The 25,766-nt window shown below is 37.3% G+C and overlaps 1 protein-coding gene across 1 annotated transcript in view; it reads left to right on the forward strand.

Annotated features, from left to right (window-relative positions):
• The first annotated feature begins 1,558 nt into the window (after positions 1-1,558).
• The window catches only part of C1H1orf141 (chromosome 1 C1orf141 homolog), a 39,887-nt gene continuing 15,679 nt past the window's right edge, over positions 1,559-25,766 (forward strand). Inside the window, 3 exon segments of the mRNA XM_060287815.1 lie at positions 1,559-1,633; positions 5,085-5,242; positions 19,899-20,011. Of these exon segments, the coding sequence (XP_060143798.1) occupies positions 1,559-1,633; positions 5,085-5,242; positions 19,899-20,011 (346 nt within the window).

The following is a 25,766-nucleotide window of genomic DNA, read 5'->3' on the forward strand; positions in this document are numbered from 1 at the left end:
CCTGTGGGAAATCTGGATTGAGTGAGGTATATAGGTTTGGAACTCAGAAGAGAGATTTTCTTTAGAAATAAATGGTATTTACTTCCAAACCCATGGTTTGGGTTTGGAAGCTCATCCTGGAAGAATATATGGAATAGTGGAAAAGATGGCTGAACATTTAGGAACACTAGTATTTAGGAAGCGGTCTGAGAAAGAAGAGCAAGTTGAAGACATTGGCAAGGAATGTTCAGAGAAGGCAAGAAGATGTGGCTGTTGTCACAGAAACCAAGAGAAGGGAGACCCATAGAAAGGGGTGGTCAACATTAGCAAAATTTATAAAAATTCAAATAAGGTAAATAAGAGCAGAAAAGTGCCCACCTATGTATAAGATGGTGACCCTGGTGACTTATGAGAGCAGATTTAGAGGAATAGTTTAAGAGGAAGTCAAATGATGGCTGACTGAGAAGGACAAGGAATGTAAAAAATTAGAAAACCTAAGTATAGACAACTAGCTTAAGAAATTTGGCAATAAAGGGAAGATGGGAGAGAATAATGGCTAGTGAGGTTAGAGGAGGAATTTTTTCCTTTTTTCCTTTTTTAAATAGAAGAGACTTAAGCATGCTAAGGAGAAGAAATTGGGGAAGAAAACCAATGAAAGAGGAAAGAGGTGATAAAAAATGGAAGTAATTCTTTTAGGAGGCCAGAGGTAGTAGAACCTAGAGTATTTGGGAAGGATTAGCTTTGGATGGGAGAGGAAACACTTCTATTAAAATTAAAATACAGGTGAGATGGGAATGGATGCCGATGAGACTCTGGTATAAGAAGTGGAAGTTGAAGAAGTTCTTACCTGAAATAGGAGAGACTATTTGCCTTGCCTAGGAAGATGGGTGTCACAAGAAAAATGTCTGCCAGGTGCCAACTTACTCAATAAATTTGGTAGAATACCTAGCACAGTGTCTTTCATGTAATAGAGTTAGTAGCTGGAGGCCAAATGAAATGTTTATCATTAAATGAAAATGTATGCTCATAGAAATAGGACAATGAAGCAGAATTTATGCCCATAGAAGTATAAATATGAAGCAGAAGTATGAAGCCAATATGCTGGTTTAAAATAGACATTAAGGGCTTCCCTGGTGGCGCAGTGGTTGAGAGTCCGCCTGCCGATGCAGGCGACACGGGTTCGTGCCCCGGTCCGGGAAGATTCCACGTGCCGCGAAGTGGCTGGGCCCCTGAGCCATGGCCGCTGAGCTTGCGCGTCCGGAGCCTGTGCTCGGCAACGGGAGAGGCCACAGCAGTGAGAGGCCCGCGTACCGGAAAAAAAAAAAAAAAAAAAATTCCTGGGGCCCACATGCTTCCGGGAATTCTGATCATATGAGCTTCTATCTAAAAAACTTGGGTACCTCTACAATTCTGTGGTTTATTCCATGATCTATACAGTTCTTTTCTTTACCTAAAACAGTATTGTAAAAGTGGATCTCTTAATTTATGCCTAAATAATTGATTATATGTTTAAATTTAATTGCTTTGGAGATTTATTATTTTTTCCCCTACTTTTAAAATAGGAATTTACTGACTGACAATGGCAAAAAAAATCTTAGAGAAGTTAGATATCCTGGATGAGCAAGCAAAGACACTCTTGGCCATAAGAGCAAAGGTTTGTAAAATATAGGCTAAAATTCAATTTTCCATTAAATGGTTATCATTTCAAATGTGAACGATTTTTACTTCTTAGTTAATGATGCATTAGTATAAGGCTACAAACCAATTTGTAAAAAACAATTATATTAGTTGAAAGAGTCATCTATGTAATACTATAAATAATTAATTAAATATACAAGGTAACTTTTAGCTAGCTGCTGTATTTGGTTGTGATGTATCTAACCTGCTTAAAAAAAAAAAAAATCCTGGGTTTCCCTGGTGGTGCAGTGGTTAAGAATCCGCCTGCCAATGTAGGGGACATGGGTTTGAGCCCTGGTCCGGGAAGATCCCATGTGCCGGGGAGCAACTAAGCCCATGCGTCACAACTACTGAGCCTGTGCTCTAGAGCCCACGAACCGCAACTACTGAAGCCTGTGTGCCTAGAGCCTGTGCTCCACAACAAGAGAAGCCACCGCAGTGAGAAGCCCACGCACCGCAACCAAGAGTAGCCCCCACTTGCTGCAACTAGAGAAAGCCCACGTGCAGCAACAATGACCCAACGCAGCCAAAAATAAATAAATAAAATAGGTAAATTTAAACAAAAGAATCCTAAGCAGTCAAACAGTAAATGTGACTACTCCTATAGTTCTTACTAACCTGTTAAACATAAAGACTTGTTTAGCTGGTTCATTAAAAGGACGAACATATTTGGTATAGCTACCAAATTAGAAATAAAGTTCATAGAAAATAATTAAACTAAAAAGGGTGAGTCTCTTATAAAATCCAATATAAAATATTAATAAAGAATACAGTTCTGAAACACCGGATTTTTTACCATATGTGAGCAATTTAATTTGGTTGCAAAAAGACTTGTAAAATAATATAACAATGTGAATAAATGAGGCATATATAAGGAACAATAGAGTCTGAGAAATCAAGGAACACATCACAGAGAGGAACTCTTAAGTAAATGAACATATTTGTAATTTGAAAATGAAAACGTTGGTGTTTGAATAATAATTTGGTTTCTTTTTAATTTTTCATAATTATCTCCTTTCATTCAGAAAATAAAGGAATACTGAAAATGGAATAAATTAATTCTGTTATAGCTATCAAAATTTTGAATAGCAAACCAGGGGTAACTTAACTAAAGCTAACCTTTTAGACTTTGACACCCCAAAGTTTATTGCTTTTTTATTTTTTGTTTAAAATGAATTGTAATATACTTTAAAAAATATAATCAGAGATAAATCTATTAAATTTGTCACGAAATTCCCTTTTACATAAAATTTTAAGTTATAATTAGTAATAATAATTCTTACTTTTCCTGGGAGCTTCGTTTGGGCAAAGCACTTCTACATATTTTCTCATTTTGTGTTACTATTCTTGTGTTACTGATAGAAAATTCTCTGGAGATTCTTCTGAAAGTATATATAATCATTTTTAAAACCTTTTCTTAATTTTCAAATTATACTTTTGGAAACAAGTTAAGCAACATATAGATATGTATAAAGAAAATTATACAAAAGGAAAATTATATAAAGAAATATTAATAGTCTTTGGCCTCTTCCCTCTAATCCTTTCCTCTGAGACAGACACATTTTAGCAGTTGAGGTTTATTCATCCACATCTTTTGTACTCTTACAAAGATATACAAGTATGAATATCTGTATGTATACATACATTTATCTTTACTTACAAATATCCATAATATAAATATACATGTACATATATACATTTATGAAGGTGGATTATCTATTTTTTTCTATTGACAAAAACATGAAATACAGTATATAAATCACTTTGGTAATTGTTTTTTAATCTTTTAAAAACTTTTATTTTAAAATAATCATAGACTCACAGGAAGTTGCAGAAATAGTACAAAGAGTTCCAGGTACCTTTCACCCAGTAGACCCTGTCGGTGACATCTTACAGAGTTGTAGTTCAATAGCAAAACCAGTATGAGTTACATCCAATATTGACACGGGTGTATTACTGTTAACTAGACTACAGACTTTATTGAGTTGTCACCATTTTTTAACCTTCATTCGTTTGGGTCTGTAGTTTTATGCAATTTTATCCCACTCCAGATTTACGGAAATCACCGCAATCAAGACACAGGACACTTCCATCCTATAAAAGTACTCCCTCATGTTACTTCTTTATATTTGTATCCATGCCCTCACCTCAATTCTCTGTCTCTAACCCCAGCAAGGATGAATCTGTTCTCCATATCTATAATTTTGTAATTTTGAGAATGGTATATAAATGGAATTATTCAGTGTGTAAAATTTTGAGATTGAATATTTCACTATGCCCCTGAGGTCCATCTAAGTTTTTGCATGAAGCAATAGCTTTTATATGATAAATAATATATAAATTTTATTGCTGAGTAGTATTCCATTATATGGATGTACAGAGTTTCAACTGCTCACCCATTGAAGGACATTGGGTTGTTTTCAATATCTTGCTTTTAAAAATGCTTGCTTTTAAAAATGAAGCTGCTAAAAAAAATAAGATGAAGTAAGACTGCTATGAATATTTGTGTACAGGTTTTTGTATGAACGTAAGTTTTCATTTCTCTGGGGTGAATGCCCAAGAGTGTGACTGCTGGTGCAGGGTCTGTCTCTCCAACTCAACAAGGTCAGAGCCACAAGCTTTGGTTTAATTTCCCCCTCCTTGTGCGTCAGTCCAGAAACTGCCTCCAAGAAGTAAGCTAGGCTATTGTAGGGTTTACCTAATTTGTTTCCCTTTCTTCAGGGATCATAGTCCTGCTCTGCCTGTTTCCTCATGCCTGATTGTAGTTGTTTTCACATACTTTGGCTGGTTTTACTACTTGTGTATAGCAGGACAATTCCTGTAGCACTTAATCCCTCACTGGCAGAAACAGAAGTTCCCATATCCTTTGACTTCTTTTTCAAGTTTTTATCTCTTTATGCCTCTGTGCTGTGCTCTGAGAGAATGTTTTAAAGAAGATTTTCGGCTCCTTAACTCACTCTTTAGCTTTACGCTTTTGCCTCTTCAGTCCATCTGTATAAATATTTGAACAAAGTTCTCTTTCGATTGCTTTCTTAACTCTATTTCTGGCTTATGTTCCACCATGTGTGTGGCTCCAGGGAGAAGAGCAGGTTGGAGAGAGCTGCCAGCTATAGTTCCAATAACTCTATGTATCAATATTGTCTTTGCTAAATATATAGGTCATTCTTAAATTCTGGACTTTGGATTTTGGAGGGAGCCTTCATGATCATCTAGTCCAACACCCTCATTTCATAGATAGAAAAAGAGTTGGTACACAAGGCCTCCAATTTTCAGTCTGCATTATTTTTCCATTGTTGCCTGCCACATAAATTCTGTGTGTGAGTGTGTGTATGTATGAAGTGAGATTAATTTTGTCCTTTCCATACCGGATTTGCCTTCTATGAAAAGTGCTCCCTTTTTCACTGAGTTATGTTTTGGATTTGCTGCAGAAAAACTGGCTTCAGAGTGAAGTAAAGAAAAAGATTTCAGTGATACCCCTGACATTTGATTTTCAGTTGGAATTTGAAAAGGATATTGCTACCTCCATATCTGAGGCAGAATCAAAGATCACAAAAGACAGATCATATGGCATTAAAAAAACAAAAAGGTAATCATCATAACTACCTCAAACTTTCAGTTTGAACTTTTAAAGCATTATTTTATATTTGTCTTAGATTATGCAATCTATATTAAATGTAAGCTTTGTCAAGCATGTATATTTCATAATGGTTATGAGTTACAATATGCTAGATTAGCATTCTGAATATTCCTAGTTTATAAAATATTAATTACAATATTTCACTATTGCAGATGATAATTGTATATAGTAATTATAATTCCAGATTTTTAAAGAAAGACTTCTTGAGCTTTACTATATCGCCCCAAATTAATGTCAGGATTTATTTCAAACTTTAACCAATATACTGCAAAAAAAAGTAGGCCTAGAAAACTAAGTAAGGCAGTTTCTCTGTGTACTTACAAGGGGTAGCCTGAATATGTAATAATTGGTCTTTCACTGGCATTGTGTATGTATGTAATGCTATATAATTTTCTAGGCATCAGAAATGTGGAGGAGAGCCCAGACAAAAGAAATACTCAGGTACAGAATCAATAGGACTTCAAATCAGTTGGACATTGGTGGTAGTGTGTTCTTACCTCATTTATTCTGTAGTAAATCATTGTATTAAGTGCAGTTTTACAGATGCCAAACCCAAGTCTTGATGAGGTAAAATAACTTGCCCAAAGTCACAAAGCTAACACGTGGCAGAAGCTGGATTTAGACATAGCAGTCTGATTTCCGAGCCTATGCTTTTATCACTACCACATTCAACAGAATGATTTCCAGCTTTTGGTCTTGGTGACTAGATGTACTTTGGTGTTTTGTACTTAGGTGGAGATCATAGGATGAAAAGCAGATTGGAGTGGATAAGAGATTAGAGTGAGAAATGCTGAGCTTTATTTTGGATATGTTAAGTTTTAGATGCCTGTGGGGCATCCAGGTGATGGTGTCCAGAAGACAATTGGACAAATATGTCTTAATCTAAAGTAAAACAAGATCATTTGGACTCAAAATACAGTTTACTCAGATTTTTGTTGTGTATGATTTACCAGGATGTCAGAACATGTTTCCATTGTGCAGCCATAAGAAAAAGGAGTTTGTTCCTAACACAAATAAATATTAGTGGTTTATGTAATTCAGCTTTATCACAAACTTCTTTTACTACTATTTTGTTTTTATGTACAGCCGATAAAAGCCAATACTTTTACTTTGAAATCATTTATAGAACTATCCATGTTAAAATAGAATATTTTAATAATACATAGAAAAAGTTGCATAAAATGGAAGTTGGGCATGTAGAGAAGGGAAAAATAATGTCTTATTATATATTATGTATTATATAATTTTAATTATATATATTTTATATTTGTATATATTTATATTTTTGAATTTATATATATGTATACCATTATGTGATAGCATAATATATGGCTAATGACCCATTAGACACATTTAAAGATAACATGCAGTGTGTTTTATGACAGTATTTTCTAGGATGATACTGTTGCTTTCCCTTTTCTTTCTGTAGTTTATAAAGGCATCATTGATCCTGTCTTTAGTGAGGATATCAATAGCTGAGTAATGTTCCTTTTGAGTTGCTTAAGTCTGGCTAAGTTGAAGTTTGAAATCAGAGTCCAAAATAAAGACAAACAGGCACATAGTTTCAAGATTCAAAGACCAAGTAAATTTTGCTTGCTCGGTGCTCAGAGGACCAAAACTATCACACACACACACACACACACACACACACACACACAGACACACACAAGTACAGGAAAATGTCAAGAATTTACATAAGAATTAGGGTGTAACCTAGGCCAAAAGAAAGAAAATTTGGTTGAAGAAATTAAGAGGATCTAATACATACAGATAAGTCCAACTGGCAGCATACCTAGGCTCCGAGTTTTGCTTTTAAGACCACTTCTAACAGTTGCCTCTCTTCAAGTAGCTTTGTGGCAATTCTGTACTGTCACTCATGCTTGAATGATTGGCCCTAAACCAAGTTCAAATAAAGAATTCTTACAGACAACTTCATTTTAATTTTTGTTAACAGTAGCTCTGCTATCCCATACAACTGTAATTTTAATTTATTGATTTTATTCTACAAATGTTTACTGAATGACTACTATACTCTAGGCATATGACAGCAAGAGTGAAATATTATCTCTTCAATGGAGATTCAGATAAGCGAACGGGCAAACACCAGTTGCCACAGAGAGATTCCTAATGTGAGGATCTACAAGTTTCCTAGAGGAGGTGGCCCCTCAGGTGAGACCCAGAGAGTTAGTGAAGAGGCAACAAGATTTAAGAGAGAGAAATTGATTCCAGGCCAAGGCAATAACATGAACAAAGGGTCAGCCAGAGGCAAAGGAAAGCCCAGCTCATTTGAGGAACCAAAAGTAGTTCAGTGTTGCTAGACTTGAAAGGGATATGGGGTAGAGACTGGAGATGGATTGGTAAGAAATGAGGCTAAAGGGGTAAATAAAGGCCAGATCACCAAGGCCTTATGAGCCAAGTAAAGCACTGTGGCCAATCTCCTTCAGTGAGGAGCTGCTGCAGGGTTTAAACAGGGCAGTGCATACTCAGATTTGGATTTTAGAAGTATCATTAAATAGCAAAAGAGGTCATTAAAAATTATGGGGGCTCCTCAGAGAACCGAACCTTTTATTAGAATTTATAGTATCTCCAGAAACTGCCTGTTCTAGGAAGCCAATCATCTTGCAGTGAGTCCTTTTTCAGCCATAGAGGAACGATTACTTAAATAACAGAGCGTAAGGCGGTAAGTTTTTTCCCCATATCAACAATGATATGCTGATTACACTGGCTATATTGCACAGATTTAATTCCTCCAAATCTTGAGATGCAGCTCCTGGTCTTATAAGTTACGTTAATTATAACAGGATACCAGCCTCCACCAGTGCTCACAAACCTCACTCCTACACTACGCCAAGATGTCAGATCTGAGTCACACAGCTTTCAGCTTAGCCTAAACCTTCCATCATAACCACCACCACCAGTACCATAGTAACTCCTGGTAACTGCATGCCTCTTTCATTTTTGATCTCTGGTCTCTTGCTATTCAAAGTGTTGTCTTCCATCCAGCAGCACTGGCATCATCCAGCAGCATTGGCATCACCTGGCAGCTTGTTTGAAATGCAGAATCTCTGACCTCATCCCAGATGACAGCTGCAGTTAACAAGATCCCCCAGGTGATTCCCATGGACAGTAATGATGGAGAAACCCTGCTCTAGCCCAGTGGTTCTCAAACATGGAGGACTAGTTAAAACACAGATTGGGGGCCCCCACTGGCAGAGTTTTGATTCTGTAGGTCTGGGCTGGGGCCTAATAATTTGCATGTCTAGTAAGTTTCCAGGTGATGCTGACACTGATGGTCCAGGGTCATCATCCTCTAGCTGGATGAGTCCCTCCTCTAGCTGTGTCCCACTATAACCATGCTGCCCAACACTGACATCGGTTCCATGTTTCTCCTTGGCTTGCTTAATATCATAGCAACGCTCAACCTGGTGCTACCTGATTTGTAGCTGAGCTTTGTTTTCAGAGCAGTGGTTTTCAACCCACCTGCATGTTAGTATTACCTGGGAAGCTTTAAAGTAATTGGATTCAACTTTAATTAGTTTGGAGTAGGTCCTAGGCATTACTATTTTAAAGATTTTCCCAGATGATTCTTACATAAAGCTAGGATTGAAAACCATTAAAATGCATAGGGCTTCTTTTTCAGTTACTCCCAGAGACATCTTTTCCATGTAACTATTATCTCAGGATTTCTGCATTTTTCTCGGATAAAAGGGAACTGATAAAGGTGATGGCCACAAATACCCAGAATTTGCTGGAAGGACTTTCCTAAGATTACTTTCCTGATACAGAGAGAGTTTTATAATCATTCAAAAATCTCAGTCTTTTGCCTTTCATTTGTATATAGTCTTTAAGATTTGTCAATAAACACCAAATCTACTCTTCTTTGCAACTTTTCATAATTGGACCTTTTACAGAAGAGCCATACTTCGGCTTCCCTGGTGGCGCAGTGGTTGAGAGTCTGCCTGCCAATGCAGGGGACATGGGTTCATGCCCTGGTCTGGGAAGATCCCACGTGCCGCGGAGCGGCTGGGCCCGTGAGCCATGGCCGCTGAGCCTGTGCGTCCGGAGCCTGTGCTCCGCAACGGGAGAGGCCACAACAGTGAGAGGCCCGCGTACCGCAAAAAAAAAAAAGAAGAGCCATACTCATTTTAGAAAATTACCTGGAACATAAGAAATGTTTAAAGAGAAACAGAGTGAGTTCTTCAACACCTAAGCATTCAGTACTGGATTATCAGATGAAAATGGCAAATTTACCATTTATTAAGTGGTAAGAAATAGGAAACAATTTAGGAGTAAGTAGACAGATTTAGATTAATAGGGTCTTCTCATTAGAAGAATTATTTTCCTAAAAATAAATTCAAAATAATATTCCTTTCAGAAATATTTTTACGACAGAAGGATAAACTTGCATAAGGAAAGATAATGAAATATAGAGAATATGGTAAGAGCCTATAGTGAAATTTAATTGGTCAAATTCCACATGAGAAGCCCGCACACCGCAACGAAGAGTAGCCCCCGCTCGCTGCAACTAGGGAAAGCCCGCGTGCAGCAACAAAGACCCAACACAGCCAAAACTGAATAAATAAATAAATAAGATAGTAATGAGATACACGAGCCATGTTTACATATGGCAATCATTTCGACGATAAAATCCTAGGTAAAGTGTGACTTATAATAGGTAGGTGGGTTGGGGAGGGACAGGAGCAGAAAGGAGAAGGAGGCATTTAAGTAAGTGAAAACAGAGATTCATGCCTTGCTTGCTGCTACCCACACAACTTCTCCCTTACCTGGGCACAGGTTCTTTAAAGGCCCAACGAGGATTCTGGGCAGGTAACAGCCCTGCCTCCTCTAGCTCTCTGTGGCGAGAGCTTCACTTCTGGGCTGGATGGTTCCTCTTCCCTCCAGCTGGAAGAGGACTCCCACTTATTGCTCATACCTGGAGAAACCTGAGACTCTCCCGCAAAGCTTCTCAGCAGTGGCTGCTCACTTCAGAGTATTTGGAAAATGCACTGAGCCCTGCCCTAGAGATTGTGATTTAACTAGTAGGGAAGAGTCTGGGCATAGGTAATTTTTCAGAGCACCCCGGATGGTTCTAATATACAACTAGAGGTTTGAGAACCATTTCTGGAGGCCTCTTCATTTCTCACTCCCTCAGCTGCCATGTGAGACCCTCTCATGACAGCTTGTTTACCACTGGTCACTGCAAAAGAATCTTCTCTCACTGCCTGATACTATCTGAGTCCCAAATAGCCTGACCTTCATAGGTGCTGCAAGAACCCACACTCACTGAAATGAGTAAAGAGAAACCACAGGTCATTTAAGGGGACTCACATGAAGGATAGAGATGAAGCCAAACAATCAGAACAGGTACCTGACTCCTAACGAGGCAGACTTATGGGAGGAAACAGAAGAGAACTTTAGAAAATATCTCTCTTAAGGACAGTAAACAGGAGAAAAGGGTATTTGAAAAATAATAGACATTTTTGAATCAAAAACTGAGTAGGGAAATTAAAAATAGAATACAGATGAAGACTGAATTGGTAATCTAGAAGATCAAATAAAGGCACAATCTTATAAAAACACCAAAAAATGGAAATCAGAAGAGAGACATGTAGATACATTCAGGATACTCAGTATGAAAATATATATTTAATACATAAAGCAGGAGAGTAAGAAACAGATGGTGAGGAAATAATCAAAGAAATATAAGAAAAAAGTGCCCTTTGTTTAAGACAGACTTGAATCTTCAAATCAAAAGTGTTACTAAGTGCTAGACTTATGGTAAAATTACCCAATTCCAAAGGCACAGGAAAAAAGCAGTTAATTACAAAGGAAAGGATAGCAAATCAGTTTCACATGTCTCATCTGCATCTCTGAGGCTAGAAAATAGTAAGCCATTTTCAACTTCTAACAAAATGGCAATCCAGGAATCTGCTATTCGGATGAATCATCATTTATATTTGAGAACAAAAGAAAGACAAGTTTTTGGACATGAAAGACTTTAGAATGTAAACTGCTTATTTATTCTTTCTGAGGGACTTGGAGAAATATTTTTATCCAAATTTAAATTAAATATGAATAAAATAAAGATCCAAACTGGGTATCTTTATTACACAAAAATGCATTTGAAATTTTCCCATGGTGTCTGAATGAAATTCTGGACTTCCACCTCAAAGTGGCTGTTCTATAAAAACATAAAACATTCCATAGATTACCATGTAAGTGGTCCATAAGAGATTTCAAGTTGGGAAGAGGCAGCTTTAGCTCAACCCCCATCCTCCCATCTGAGCTGTACTTTTCTCTGGGTTTCTTCCTTTGTTTGCCAGTGGCACTTCAATGGTCCATCCCAGACACATGCAGCAGCCTTCCTTTAATTCCAGCCCATGCAGCACAAATCAAGGCCTTTACTTGTATTCCCTTTAAGTCAACTGCAACAGGATGTAATTTCACAGGGAATTTTTCTAACTATAAGACAAAAAAAGTGGGAGAGGGAAAAGGATGAATTTTTAAACATTCAAGCAGCCCCAAACCAATACAACTTACAAAAACCAGATTTATAAATTTATGCTAGTGAACTAACCTACCAAATTTATAACTCCAGTTTCATTCCTCATATTGTATGAAAACCCAGTGCTGGGCTTCCCTGGTGGCACAGTGGTTGAGAGTCCACCTGCCGATGCAGGGGACACAGGTTTGTGCCCCGGTCTGTGAAGATCCCACAATGCTATGAGATTAGATATCAATTACGGGAAAAAAATCTGTAAAAAATACAAATACATGGAAGCTAAACAATACACTACTTAATAACCAAGAGATCACTGAAGACATCAAAGAGGAAATAAAAAAATACCTAGAAACAAATGACAATAAAAACACGACGACCCAAAACCTATGGGATGCAGCAAAAGCAGTTCTAAGAGGGAAGTTTATAGCAATACAATCCTACCTCAAGAAACAAGAAACATCTCAAATAAACAACTTAACCTTACACCTAAAGCAATTAGAGAAAGAAGAACAAAAAACCCCAAAGTTAGCAGAAGGAAAGAAATCATAAAGATCAGATTAGAAATAAATGAAAAAGAAATGAAGGAAACAATAGGAAAGATCAATAAAACTAAAAGCTGGTTCTTTGAGATGATAAACAAAATTGATAAACCATTAGCCAGACTCATCAAGAAAAAAAGGGAGAAGACTCAAAACAACAGAATTAGAAATGAAAAAGGAGAAGAAACAACTGACACTGCAGAAATACAAAGGATCATGAGAGATTACTGCAAGCAACTGTAGCCAATAAAATGGATAACCTGGAAGAAATGGACAAATTCTTAGAAAAGTACAAACTTCCAAGACTGAACCAGGAAGAAATAGAAAATATAAACAGACCAGTCATAAGTACTGAAATTGAGACTGCGATTAAAAATCTTCCAACAAAAAAAAGCCAAGGACCAGATGGCTTCACAGGCGAATTACACCAAACATTTAGAGAAGAGATAACACCTATCCTTCTTAAAGTCTTCCAAAATATAGCAGAGGGAGGAACACTCCCCAACTCATTCTACCATCCATCACCCTGATACCACCATCACCCTGATACCAAAACCAGACAAAGATGTCACAAAGAAAGAAAACTACAGGCCAATATCACTGATGAACATAGATGCAAAAATCCTCAACAAAATACTAGCAAACAGAACCCAACAGCACATTAAAAGGAGCAGACACCATGACGAAGTGGGGTTTATCCCAGGAATGCAAGCATTCTTCAATATATGCAAATCAACCAATGTGATACACCATCTTAACAAATTGAAGGAGAAAAACCATATGATCATCTCAATAGATGCAGAAAAAGCTTTTGACAAAATTCAACACCCACTTATGATAAAACCCCACAGAAAGTAGGCATAGAGGGAACTTTCCTCAACATAATAAAGGCCATATATGACAAACCCACAGCCAACATCATTCTCAATGGTGAAAAACTGAAACCATTTCCTCTAAGATCAGGAACAAGACAAAGTTGCCCACTCTCACCACTATTATTCAACATAGTTTTGGAAGTTTTAGCCATAGCAATCAGACAAGAAAAAGAAATAAAAGGAATCCAAATCAGAAAAGAAGTAAAGCTGTCACTGTTTGCAGATGACATGATACTATACATAGAGAACCCTAAAGATGCTACCAGAAAACTACTAGAGCTAATCAATGAATGTGGTAAAGTAGCAGGATACAAAATTATTGCACAGAATTCTCTTGCATTCCTATATACTAATGATAAAAAATCTAAAAGAGAAATTAAGGAAACACTCCCATTTACCATTGCAACAAAAAGAATAAAATACCAGAAATAAACCTACTTAAGGAGACAAAAGACCTGTATGCAGTAAACTATAAGACACTGATGAAAGGAATTAAAGATGATACAAACAGATGGAGAGATATACCATGTTCTTGGATTGGAAGAATCAACATTGTGAAAATTACTACCCAAAGCAATTTACAGATTCAGTGCAATCCCTATCAAACTACCAGTGGCATTTTTCACAGAACTAGAACAAAAAAAAAATCACAATTTGTATGGAAACACAAAAGACCCTGAATAGCCAAAGCAATCTTGAGAAAGAAAAACAGAGCTGGAAGAATCAGGCTCCTGGACTTCAAACTATACTACAAAGCTACAGGAATCAAGACAGTATGGTACTGGCACAAAAAAAGGAATATAGATCAATGGAATAGGATAGAAATCCCAGAGATTAAACCCACACACATATGGTCACCTTATTTTTGATAAAGCAGGCGAGAATATACAATGGAGAAAAGACAGCCTCTTTTCTGGTAAAACTGGACAGCTACATGTAAAAGAATGAAGTTAGGGACTGCCCTTGTGGCACAGTGGTTGAGAGTCTGCCTGCCAATGCAGGGGACACAGGTTAGATCCCTGGTCTAGGAAGATCCCACATGCCGCGGAGCAACTAAGCCCATGTGCCACAACTACTGAGCCTGCTCTCTAGAGCCCGTGAGCCACAGCTTCTGAACCCACATGCCACAACTACTGAAGTCCTCACGCCTAGAGCCAGTGCTCCACAACAAGAGAAGCCAGTGCGATGAGAAGCCCGTGCGCCACAACAAAGAGTAGCCCCACTTGCGGCAACTGGAGAAAGCCTGCGCGCAGCAACAAAGACCGAAAGCAGCCAAAAATAAATAAATAAAAATTTAAAAAAAAAGAATGAAGTTAGAAACCTCCCTAACACCATACACAAAAATAAACTCAAAATGGATTAAAGGCCTAGATGTAAGGCCAGACACTATAAAACTCTTAGAGGAAAACATAGGCAGAACAGTCTATGACATAAATCACAACAAGATCCTTTTTGACCCACCTCCTAGAGAAATGGAAATAAAAACAAAAATAAACAAATGGGACCCAATGAAACTTAAAAGCTTTTGCACAGCAAAGGAAACTGTAAACAAGATGAAAAGACAACCCTCAGAATGGGAGAAAATATTTGCTAATGAAGCAGCTGACAAAGGATTAATCTCTAAATTTTACAAGCAGCTCATGCAGCTCAATATCAAAAAAACAAACAACCCAATCCAAAAATGGGCAGAAGACCTAAATAGACATTTCTCCAAAGAAGATATACAGATTGCCAACAAATGCGTGAAAGGATGCTCAATATCACTAATCATTAGAGAAATGCAAATCAAAACTACAATGAGGTATCACCTCACATCAGTCAGAATGGCCATCATCAAAAAATCTACAAACAATAAATGCTGGAGAGGGTGTGGAGAAAAGGGAACCCTCTTTCACTGTTGGTGGGAATGTAAATTGATACAGCCACTATGGAGAACAGTATGGAAGTTCCTTAAAAAACTGAAAATAGAACTACCATATGACCCAGCAATCCCATTACTGGGCATATGCCCTGAGAAAACCATAATTCAAAAAGAGTCATGTACTACAATGTTCATTGCAGCACTATTTACAATAGGCAGGACATGGAAGCAACTTAAGTGTCCATCATTGTATGAATGGATAAAGAAGATGTGGCACATATATACAATGGACTATTACTCAGCCATAAAAAGAAATGAAATTGAGTTATTTGTAGTGAAGTTGATGGACGTAGAGACTGTCACAGTGTGAAGTAAGTCATAAAGGGAAAAACAAATGCCATATGCTAACACATATATATGGATTCTAGAGAAAAGAAAAAGGTTCTGAAGAGCCTAGGGGCAGAACAGGTATAAAGACGCAGACGTAGAGAATGGACTTGAGTACACAGGGAGGGGGAAGGGTAAGCTGGGACGAAGTGAGATGGCATGGACATATATACACTATCAAATATAAAATAGAAAGCTAGTGGGAAGCAGCTGCATAGCACAGGGAGATCAGCTTGGTGCTTTGTGACCACCTAGAGGGGTGGGATAGAGAGGATGGGAGGGAGATGCAAGATTGAGGAGATATGGGGATATATGTATATGTATAGCTGATTCACTTTGTTATAAAGCAGAAACCAACACACCACTGTAAAGCAATTATACTTCAATAAAGATGTAAAAAAAAACAAAGCTGTCATCTCCCAGTACTTCCACCAGACTTTGGCTTTCCTCTCATAAGCACACTGAATCTTTAAGAACATTTTGCAAAATTAGCATGTTTAAGACCTCCCCAAAGAATGTTAAAATGACCATAATTTAAGAAATTGAAGAGAAGAAACAGACAACATAAAGGCACAATATTAGTAATGAGAAAGGAGCTATGACGATGGACGTAGAAGAAATTAAAATAATTATAATGAGTACTTCATATAACTGAGCTGCTTTGAAACATGAGTCTGTTAGTGGATAATCTGGGAAAATATGAATGGTGAAAATAGAATCAAGAAGAAAAAGAAAATGTAACTAAATCAATAACTAGAAAATTTTGAGAAATTGTCAAAGAACTGTCTTTTACAAAAGCAGTGTCTTGGATTTCCCTGGTGGTGCAGTGGTTAAGAATCTGCCTGCCAATGCAGGGGACACGGGTTCAAGCCCTGGTCCGGGAAGATGCTGCGGAGCAACTAAGCCCGTGTGCCACAACTACTGAGCCTGGGTTCTAGAGCCCGTGAGCCACAACTACTGAGCCCACGTTCCACAACTACTGAAGCCCACGTGCCTAGAGCCCATGCTCCACTGCAATGAGATGCCTGCACACCGCAACGAAGAGTAACCCCCACTCACCACAACTAGAGAAAGCCCATGCGCAGCAAGGAAGACCCAACACAGCCAAAAATAAATAAAATAATTTATTAAGAAAAAACAAGAAAAAGCAGAGTCTTGAAGCTGTGTCAGGGTGACTACAACGTTTCAAAGAAGTATTTAAATGGTTTCTGAGCATAGAGATGGAATAGTTCCAATTCTTTTTATAAAGATAGCTTTGAACCTCAAGTCTGACCACAAGAATATAAAACCATTGCAGTATCTCGTTTATAAATATAGATTTTTTTTAAATCTAAAATAAAAATATTAGCTTAACTGTTTCACTGCCTTTCTGAACTTGGGAACATAAAACATAAAGCAGTTTTATGTTTATTTCTCCAATTTCACTCTGATCATTTTTGGTTATTAAAAGTCTGACCAGTTTAGTATTTTGATCCTACGTTTTAGTTGTGGTTTCCCCTTCCCCCATATCAGCCAGTTTAGTGACCTGAAATGAAAAGGGGTATGGCCAGTAATTTGATTCTTCCTGTCCTGACCTGTAAGTGGGAGATGAGTGTGGTCTTCCTCTAGCGCACCTCCTCTTCTTCCCTCTTTTAATCTTTTTTTTTCTTCTGGTATGGGATCATTGGTGTGCTAGAGCCAGCTCCCAACAATTTGTTAGAGCTGATTGTTGAATCTTCAGGGATTTTGTTAGATGGTTATTAAACACAGTCATTATTTAAATTAAATATGTAAGCTAAAAATTCAGTGACATACTAAAAAAGATAAAACTCATCACCTCCTAATTATTTTATTACATTTCACTATTATCTAATGTTTTTTGTTTGTTTGTTTGTTATTTGAAAGCCCAGTGTTTGATTTTATTTCATCCAACAGAAGGTTCTATTTGTGGTAGTGAACAGACAGTGGGGATTAGGGCTGAGAGGGGGCAGAAAAAGGAAAAAAAAGCCACATCCACTACCACGCATAGGTTTTCCCCTGAATTGCCGCGTGGGGATGAATGAGTGATTCTGGAATTTATCACCTTCTCTCTCCTCCCTTCCTCTGGCTTCCGCTGGGTCTCGATAATGCCCATGTCTTCAACAGGAGGTCCCAAGGCGCGGGGCAGTGGGGAGATCCCTGGGGCAAAAGGCGTCACCCCGCGGCTGCAGTGAGCAGCGGGTGCCTATCGAATGTAAATAATTCTTATAACAACCCCAAGAGGTAAATACTACCCTCAGTTGGCATATGAGGGACTGAGATTCAGAGAAACTCAATATTCTGCAGAAGTTTACATAGAGTTTAGATGCAAAGTATGGTCTAACCTCAAAGCCCATGCTCTTTGGTTCACTGTAAGGAAATCCATATCTGAACATCTCTATATATTCTGCAAATGTATTTGAAAAAATACCTTAGTAAGATAAGGATAAAAAAATCATCTCCTTAACAAGACTATGTAGCCAACAACATTAGGGTGGAATCTTTGACACATTCCCATTTAAATTAGAAACAGAGGGATGCCCGTTCTCACTAGTATACCAAACTATTCTGGAAGTACTTGCCAATGATATTAAATAACAACATAATATACAAATTTAAATGTTTTGAAAGGAACAGATAAATTATTTTATGAAGATTAAATGATTGTTTATTGAAAAACCTAAAGAGAATAAACTGAAAACTCATTGGAAATTGTAAGATTGTAAGAGAGTTCAATCAAAATTTACCAAAACAATTCATACATTCAACAAATATTTATTGTATGTGTACTATGTGCCAGTCACTGTTCTAGGTGCTAGGAATACAACAGTGACTAAAACAAAGACCCTGCCCTCAATTTGCATTCTAGGATAAGGTGGAGAGACAGATAACAAATAAACAAGCAAATGAATGTATAATATACATTCACTAGTGATAAATGCTATGAAGAAAAATATAGTAAATTAACGGAATGAAGATTGATTCCCATAATTTACTATATTAGATGAGAGGGGGCACAAAAAGACCTTTCTGGAGAGATGGAAATTTGAGTAAAGATTTATGAAATACATCTCTTATGATTTAAGTGAGTAAACCTTGCAATACCTAGGGGAAGAATATTACAGGCAGAGGGGAGAGCAAGGGCCAAGGTACTTACGTGGGAGCATAAGTTCCTTTCCTTAAGCCAAACAGCCAAAAAACTCACTCTGCTTCCATGTGGAGGAGAGGGGTAAAGGGACGCACAGAGAGAGGCCTGGAGGGGCATTTAATGGAAGCTCCTCTACTTGGAAATACAAGAATTGGGAGGAAAGTTTCTGTCTTACAATGAGAATTGTGAATTTCATTCAGTGTGACAGGAAACAGTTGGAGGGAAATGACAGTCTCATTTATATTTTACAGGTGCCACCATGGTTGCATTGGGAAAATACTGCTGGGCACAAGAGTGATAGCAGAGAGAGCAGATAGAAGAAGACGAGGGATGTAGAGAAGTAGTTCAGATGAGAGATGAAGGGGCCTTGGACTAGGGTAGATGTGATGAGGAAAGAAGTGGTTGGATTTGGAATGTATTTCAAAGAAAGGTCCAATGAGATGTGCTGAGATATCGGGAGCGAGATATGGGGAACGAGAGAAAGAAAAGTCAAAGATGATTGCAGAGTTTTTGGCCTAAGCCTCTGGCTGAATGGAAATGAGAAAACCTGGGGAAGGAACAGATTGGAAAGGAAGTGGAAGCAAACATTTGGTTTTGAATATGTTTGAAATTCCCATGATATATCTAACTGCAGAAATCATGTAGCAGTGGGATATGTAAATCTGGAGCTCAGGGAAGAGTTTGGGGTCTGTACTATAAATCTGGAGGACATCAACCTACAGATAATAAAAGGTGGGAGACTGGATGACATAAACTAAAGGTGAGTGTCTGAGGTCTGAGTCATAGCATTTAGAGGTCAGAAATATCATAAATTATATAATTATTATAATTACATACCCTCAATAGTCAGTTAAAGAATTTAGTGGAGAAAAATTTCTGTTTACAGTAAATGGATTCTGTGATCCTATCTGGTATACTATTCTGGAATCTGAGCTGACCCTAACTGCATAAACCACCACTATGACTAGGCTTGGCAATGTCCCCAGTATCTCATTTAACAAATTTCCAATGTAGTTTTCTAAAAGTGTTAATTAGCTTGTGAACAATAGTTTCCTGAGTGCCCTCAATTCTATGACAACAGCACTTTTCTCTCTCTGTTTCCAGTGATTACCACTAATATTTTTAGCTCCTGCTTAATCAGTCCCAATCTTTTACACTTTGTACTATAATATATTAAAACAATAACATTCAAATCTATATAACTGGGACTTGACCACATTTCTCCAAATTTATTTTTTAGATTAGTTTTGTAAATTTTCTGATTATTTTAATTTAGATTAATTTTATTTCTTTCAGATATGTCTCCTTCAAAAATATGCCTGAATCTAAAAAGAGTGATTTTGAAAAGTCAAATTTAAGACCACACTTTGCACCAACAAAAATAAAAATTCAAGAAATCAAGTCAATAGGTAATGCTTTGTATATTTATCTCTGTTTTGATGTATTAATGAAGTTCTTTTATTAAATACTTTATTATTTATTAATGTTTGTCTTATAAGTTCTTATAATTTGATGTTTCTGTTGAAAGCATTTGCTTGAAAGCCTATGGGTTATAACTGAAGTGTGAAAGATGTCAGTGAGCTATAAAGAAGAATTTCCTAAGAGAAAGAGATGATAAATGTCAGAATAGACATTTGTACAATTCACAAATTAAGAATATATCTTTATGTTTACTTTTCCGGAAAGAAAATCTCTGGATTTCCTTTCAGCTCAACCCTGAGTTTTCTTGTAATTGTTTTAAAAAAATCACTCAAGCTTGTACATCTTACTTAGTAGAAATTTACTTTACAGGGACTGTAAAGGAACTCACTTTCCTAGAAACTTCAGGAATCTGTGAGCTAGGATACAGCGTTATAGAGCCTCAGAAAATTTGAGTGTTTTATGTTGTCTTTGTTTTTCTTTCCCTGGCATTATCAAAAAACCCATCTAATTGTGTCATGCTCATCAACAGCCCTGACTGAGGCTCCTTGAATCCACATTGCCCCATATTGCCTCATTTCTGTGACTCTTCGTAATCTAATTCCTCAAAAGATTTGTTTACATATACTGTCTCTACTCCCTCAACATTTTTTTTTTTTTTTTTTTTTTTGCGGTACATGGGCCTCTCACTGTTGTGGCCTCTCCCGTTGCGGAGCACAGGCTCCAGACGCACAGGCTCAGCGGCCATGGCTCACGGGCCTAGCCACTCTGTGGCATGTGGGATTTTCCCGGACCGGGGCACGAACCCGTGTACCCTGCATCGGCAGGCAGACTCTCAACCACTGCGCCACCAGGGAAGCCCACTCTGTCAACTTTTGTTCAAACTTCAGCCTACTCCAAATTGGTCTTGCCTCCACCACTCTACTGAAGTTACACTGATTAAGAGTACCAGTGATCTCCATGTTGCTAAATCCAAAGGATATTTTTCTGCCACCTCTCAGTCCCACTATAGTTAGTTGATCACTCCCTTCTGCTTAAAACTCTGTTTTTCTGCTATCTCACCCTTTCTCAGTCTCTCTTTTTAATTTCTCTTCTCCATCCTTAAAATACTGTATTTGCTCAGAGCTCAATCCTGAGCCTGCCTCTGCTTCTACATTCTTTCTCCTTGGGTGATCTAATCCAGTCTTACAGATTAGATCACCCAACTGTATTTTAAATCTCTATGGTTTAAAATACCGTAGAGATATCGTTAAATCCTTCATTTATATCTCAATCCAGACTAATGCTCTGAAGGGCAGGTACCTACACTGAACTACCTATTTGATATCTCCACTCAAACTTCTCATTACATCTTAAACCTAATATCCAGAACTGGTCTCATGATTCCCTATCCTAGCCATCCTCTCAAACTTTCTCTCCCATCCCCTCCCCACAACAGCATTCCATTCTCAGTACATTGGACCAATTTACTCCAACTGGCTCAAGTCTAAAACCTAGAAGCAATCCTTGATCTCTCCTTTCCCTCCTCCCCAAAGTTCAATATGTCAACAAGCTCTTTTCATGCTAACTCATCTTGAATTAATCTATTTTCACCATATCTGCTGTCACCACCCTAATCCAAATCATCATCATCTTTGTGTGTCAACTATAGTAGCTTGCCGACAGGTATTTTTCCTTTCATTCTTGCCCTCTTTATAATCACTTTCCTTTTTTATTAAACCATTTAAAATTATGAAATAACATACATTATGAAAAGTGAATATAGCATAAAATGTACAGTATAATAACCAATTATTAAAAAAACACCTATATAACCATATTGCACATCAAGAAATAGAGCATTGCCAACGTCACCACTTGACCTTTCCCAAATCACCTCTCCCTTCCTTGTCCCTGGGAGTTACTACTGTCCTGATTTCTGTGGTAATCACTTCCTTACTTTTCTTTACATTTTTACCATCTATTATTTGCATCTCTAAAGAATATTGTTTAGTTTGCTTGCTTTTCACTGTATATGAATGTAATCATGCTGTATGCATTCTTTTTTTTTTTTTTCTTAGCATTGTTTGTAAGATTCACTCATATTGTGCTGTGGAGGTGTAGTTGCTTCATTTTCATTGCTGTTAAGTATTCCATTGCATGAATATATCACACTTTGTACTACTCTTGAAATTTAGGGTTTTTAGTTTGTCAGTCATTGCAATGCTGAAATGAATATTTTTGTTTAGGCATCCTGCTGCATCTGTGTAAAAGTCTCTTGAGAGTGTATATCCAGCATTTACATTACCGGGGATGCTTACCTTCAACTATAATAGATAATGTCAACTTTCCAAAGTGTTTTTACCAATTTATGCTCCCATCAGATTTGTGAGGGTTCTTTTTGTCCTGCTTCCTAACACTTGGAATTGTCAGTTTTCCATTTTAGCAATCTACTGGGTATATAATAATATATCATTATGGTTTAATTTGCATTTCTGTGATTACTAATAGGTTTGAGAACTTTTTCATAGACTATTGACAAATTGGATTTATACTTTTGGAAATCATCCAAGTTTTACCTTATTTTAAAATTAGTTTTTTATCCTTTTCTTGTTGATTTTTAAATATATTCTTTTTATTAGTTCTTTGTTGGTTTGGCGTGTTGTGAATATCTTCCCCTTTTCTATGGGTTTTCTTTTCACTCTCTTTATGGTGTCTTTTTGATGAACAAAAATTCTTCCACTTTAATAAGGTCAAATATACCAAATCTTTTCTTATTTGATAAGTACTTTTTGTACCATATCTAAGAAATCTTTTCCTACTCTGTGGTCATGAATATCTTTTTCTATTTATCTTGCAAAAGATTTTAGTTCTTCTTTTTACCTTTAGGTCTAAAGTCTACCTGGAATTACATTTTGAGTGAGGTAAGAGTCAAGTTTAGTTTTTGTTCATGTGAATACCCAGCTATCCCAGTGTGGTATTAAAAAGGCTATTCTTGGGCTTCCCTGGTGGTGCAGTGGTTGGGAGTCTGCCTGCTGATGCAGGGTACACAGGTTCGTGCCCCGGTCCGGGAAGATCCCACATGCCGCAGAGCGGCTGGGCCCGTGAGCCATGGCCGCTGAGCCTGCGCGTCTGGAGCCTGTGCTCCGCAACGGGAGAGGCCACAACAGTGAGAGGCCCATGTACCGCAAAAAAAAAAAAAAAAGAAAAAAAAGGCTATTCTTTCCCTAATACTCTGGGCTCTTTGTTCTGGAGTTCTTATTATGTTTCATTATATTATTTATCCATTTCAATATCAATACCAAACAACATTAATTTCTGTAGCTTAAAATAACCCTTGATATCTGGTAGAGCAAGTCTTCCCACCTTGTTCTTCAAGAGTATCATGGTTATTTTCTGTTTTCCATTATGATTACTTCTTCTGACACATTGGTTATTTGGGAGTTTATGTCTTAATTCAAAATATATTGGACTTTTCTAATTATCTTTTGGTTATAAATTTTTAGCACAATTACATTGTAGTTTGAGGATGTAATCCATAGGATTTCAGTCCTTTGTAATTAGTTAACGCTTGTATTTTCACCCAGTATATGGTCGATTGTTGTAAATGTTCAGTATGTGCTTGAAAATAAAGTATATTCCGCAGCTGTTGGGTGCAGTGTTCTACATATGTCTTTTAGGTCAAATTTCTTCATTGTTTTTCAACTCTTCTATATCCTTTTTTATTTCTCTGCTTGCTTATTCTGTCAATTGCTGAGAAATTTCAGACTCATTTATTTTTTTCCTTGTAGAATTATCAAATTTTGCTTTACAGATCTTTAATATAGTTTAGGCTGTGTTATTAATTGCATAAAATTTTAGAATTATTATATATTTCTAGTGAATTGAACCCTTTTTAATTACAAAGTGATTGTTTTATTATCCAGTATTACTGTAGTTACCCCAGCTTTCTTTTGGCTAACATTTACATGGTATATCTTTTTCCATCATCTTGTTGCCACATTTCTGTAACATTATGATCTCTTACATAAGAGTCTTATCTCTTGTAAATATCAAATTGTTAGATTTTTAAATCTACTCTGTAATCTTTGTCTTTGAAATGGAGCATTTAGTCCATTTATACTTAATGTAACTACTTATATCTTTGGATTTAAATCTGCCATCTTATTTTGTTCTTTCTCTCCTGTTGATTCTGTGTTTCTTCTTCTGTCCTCTTATGTCTTATTTAGGATTGACTTTTTAAAATTTAAACTTTTCCCCTTTACTAATTTGGTAGTCATGCATTCTGTTTCTATTCTTTAAATGATTACCCTAGAAATTACAATATTCATCCTTTCAAAATATATTGTTACCCTCCTTCTGGACAATAAAGGAATCCTAGAACATGTTAATTATTTTCCTACCGTACTGAGTTTTATGTTATCACTAAAGTCCAAAGTCTTACCTAAATATCATCTAAATCAGCTATGGTGAGACTCAAGGTATGATTGATCCTGAGGCAAAATTCCTCTCCAGCTTGAACCTGTGGAATCAAACAAATTGTGTGCTTCCAAAATACAGTTGGGACAGGAATAAGATAGACATTCTCATTCCAAAAGGGAGAAATAGGAAAGAAGAATGGAGTAATGGGTCCCAAGGAAGTTTAAAACCTACTAAGACAAACTTCATGAGATCTTAAGGCTCAAGGATAATCCTCTTTGGCTTGATGCTCTGCCTTCCTGACCCACTGGGGCAGAGGTCCTGCTCTCACAACTCTGCTGAGTGGGGGGGTCACATCTCCCCCACTTCCCCACTGGGACTCTGCTAGGCCAGGATTTCATCCCCAGGACTATCTAGTGAGAGCGTTGGCCCAACCCCAAGGGCTCCATAGGCAGAAACTGAGGCAGTGGCCTCTGATTTTGATACTGAGGCAGGCCTGATGATCTTTGAGTCACCTTCATGGTCATTCTTCCCTTGTCTTGAGGAATAGCATGTTTGCAGTGCATAGCTCTGTGGTCCTATCCTGTAAAACCCAAGAAGTCCGACAGCCTTCCTTCATTTTATCCTGTCTCTATCCCCTTCACTTCAAACTGGCAGTGTCTCTCCTGGGATGGCTGATTAGGTCCATGTTTCACACCCATACCAATCTCCTTATCTCCTTATCAGATGGTCAGTGCACCACAGCCTTAGTGTTCTCTTTTGAACGTGCTTTCTCAGTTATTGTAATATGAGAATTTTCTAAATTCTTAAGTTCTGGTTCCATTTTGCTTAACAATTTTGTCTTCAATTCATTTCTCTCGTCTTGCATTTTTACTACAAGCAGTCAGGAGAAATCAAGCCTCTTCTTTAACACTTTGCTTAGAAATCTCAGCTAACTATCCAATTTCATCACTCACAAGTTCTACCTTCTACAACAAAACCAGAACACAAACACAAGTCAGCCAAGTTCTTTGCCACTTTATAACGAGGATCACCTTTGCTCCATTGTCCAATAGCGTGTTCCCCATTTCTGTCTGAGACCTCATCAGAATGGCCTTAACATCCGTATTTCTACCAACATTTCTGCATATGGTTATTCATGTATTCTCAGTGAAAATGAAAGCTTCCTCAATGGCTCTCCTCTTTCTTTCTGAGTTCTCACCAGAATTGCCTTTAAAATCTCTTCATGGGCATATTAGCTTTTTCTAGCATGCACCTCACAACTCTTTCGGCCTCTACCCACTACCCAGTTCCAAAGGTTCTTTTATATTTTTAGGTATTTGTTACAGCAGCACCCCACCTCTCAGT

Source organism: Globicephala melas, chromosome 1 (assembly GCF_963455315.2).
Source record: "Globicephala melas chromosome 1, mGloMel1.2, whole genome shotgun sequence".
Lineage (NCBI taxonomy): Eukaryota > Metazoa > Chordata > Mammalia > Artiodactyla > Delphinidae > Globicephala > Globicephala melas.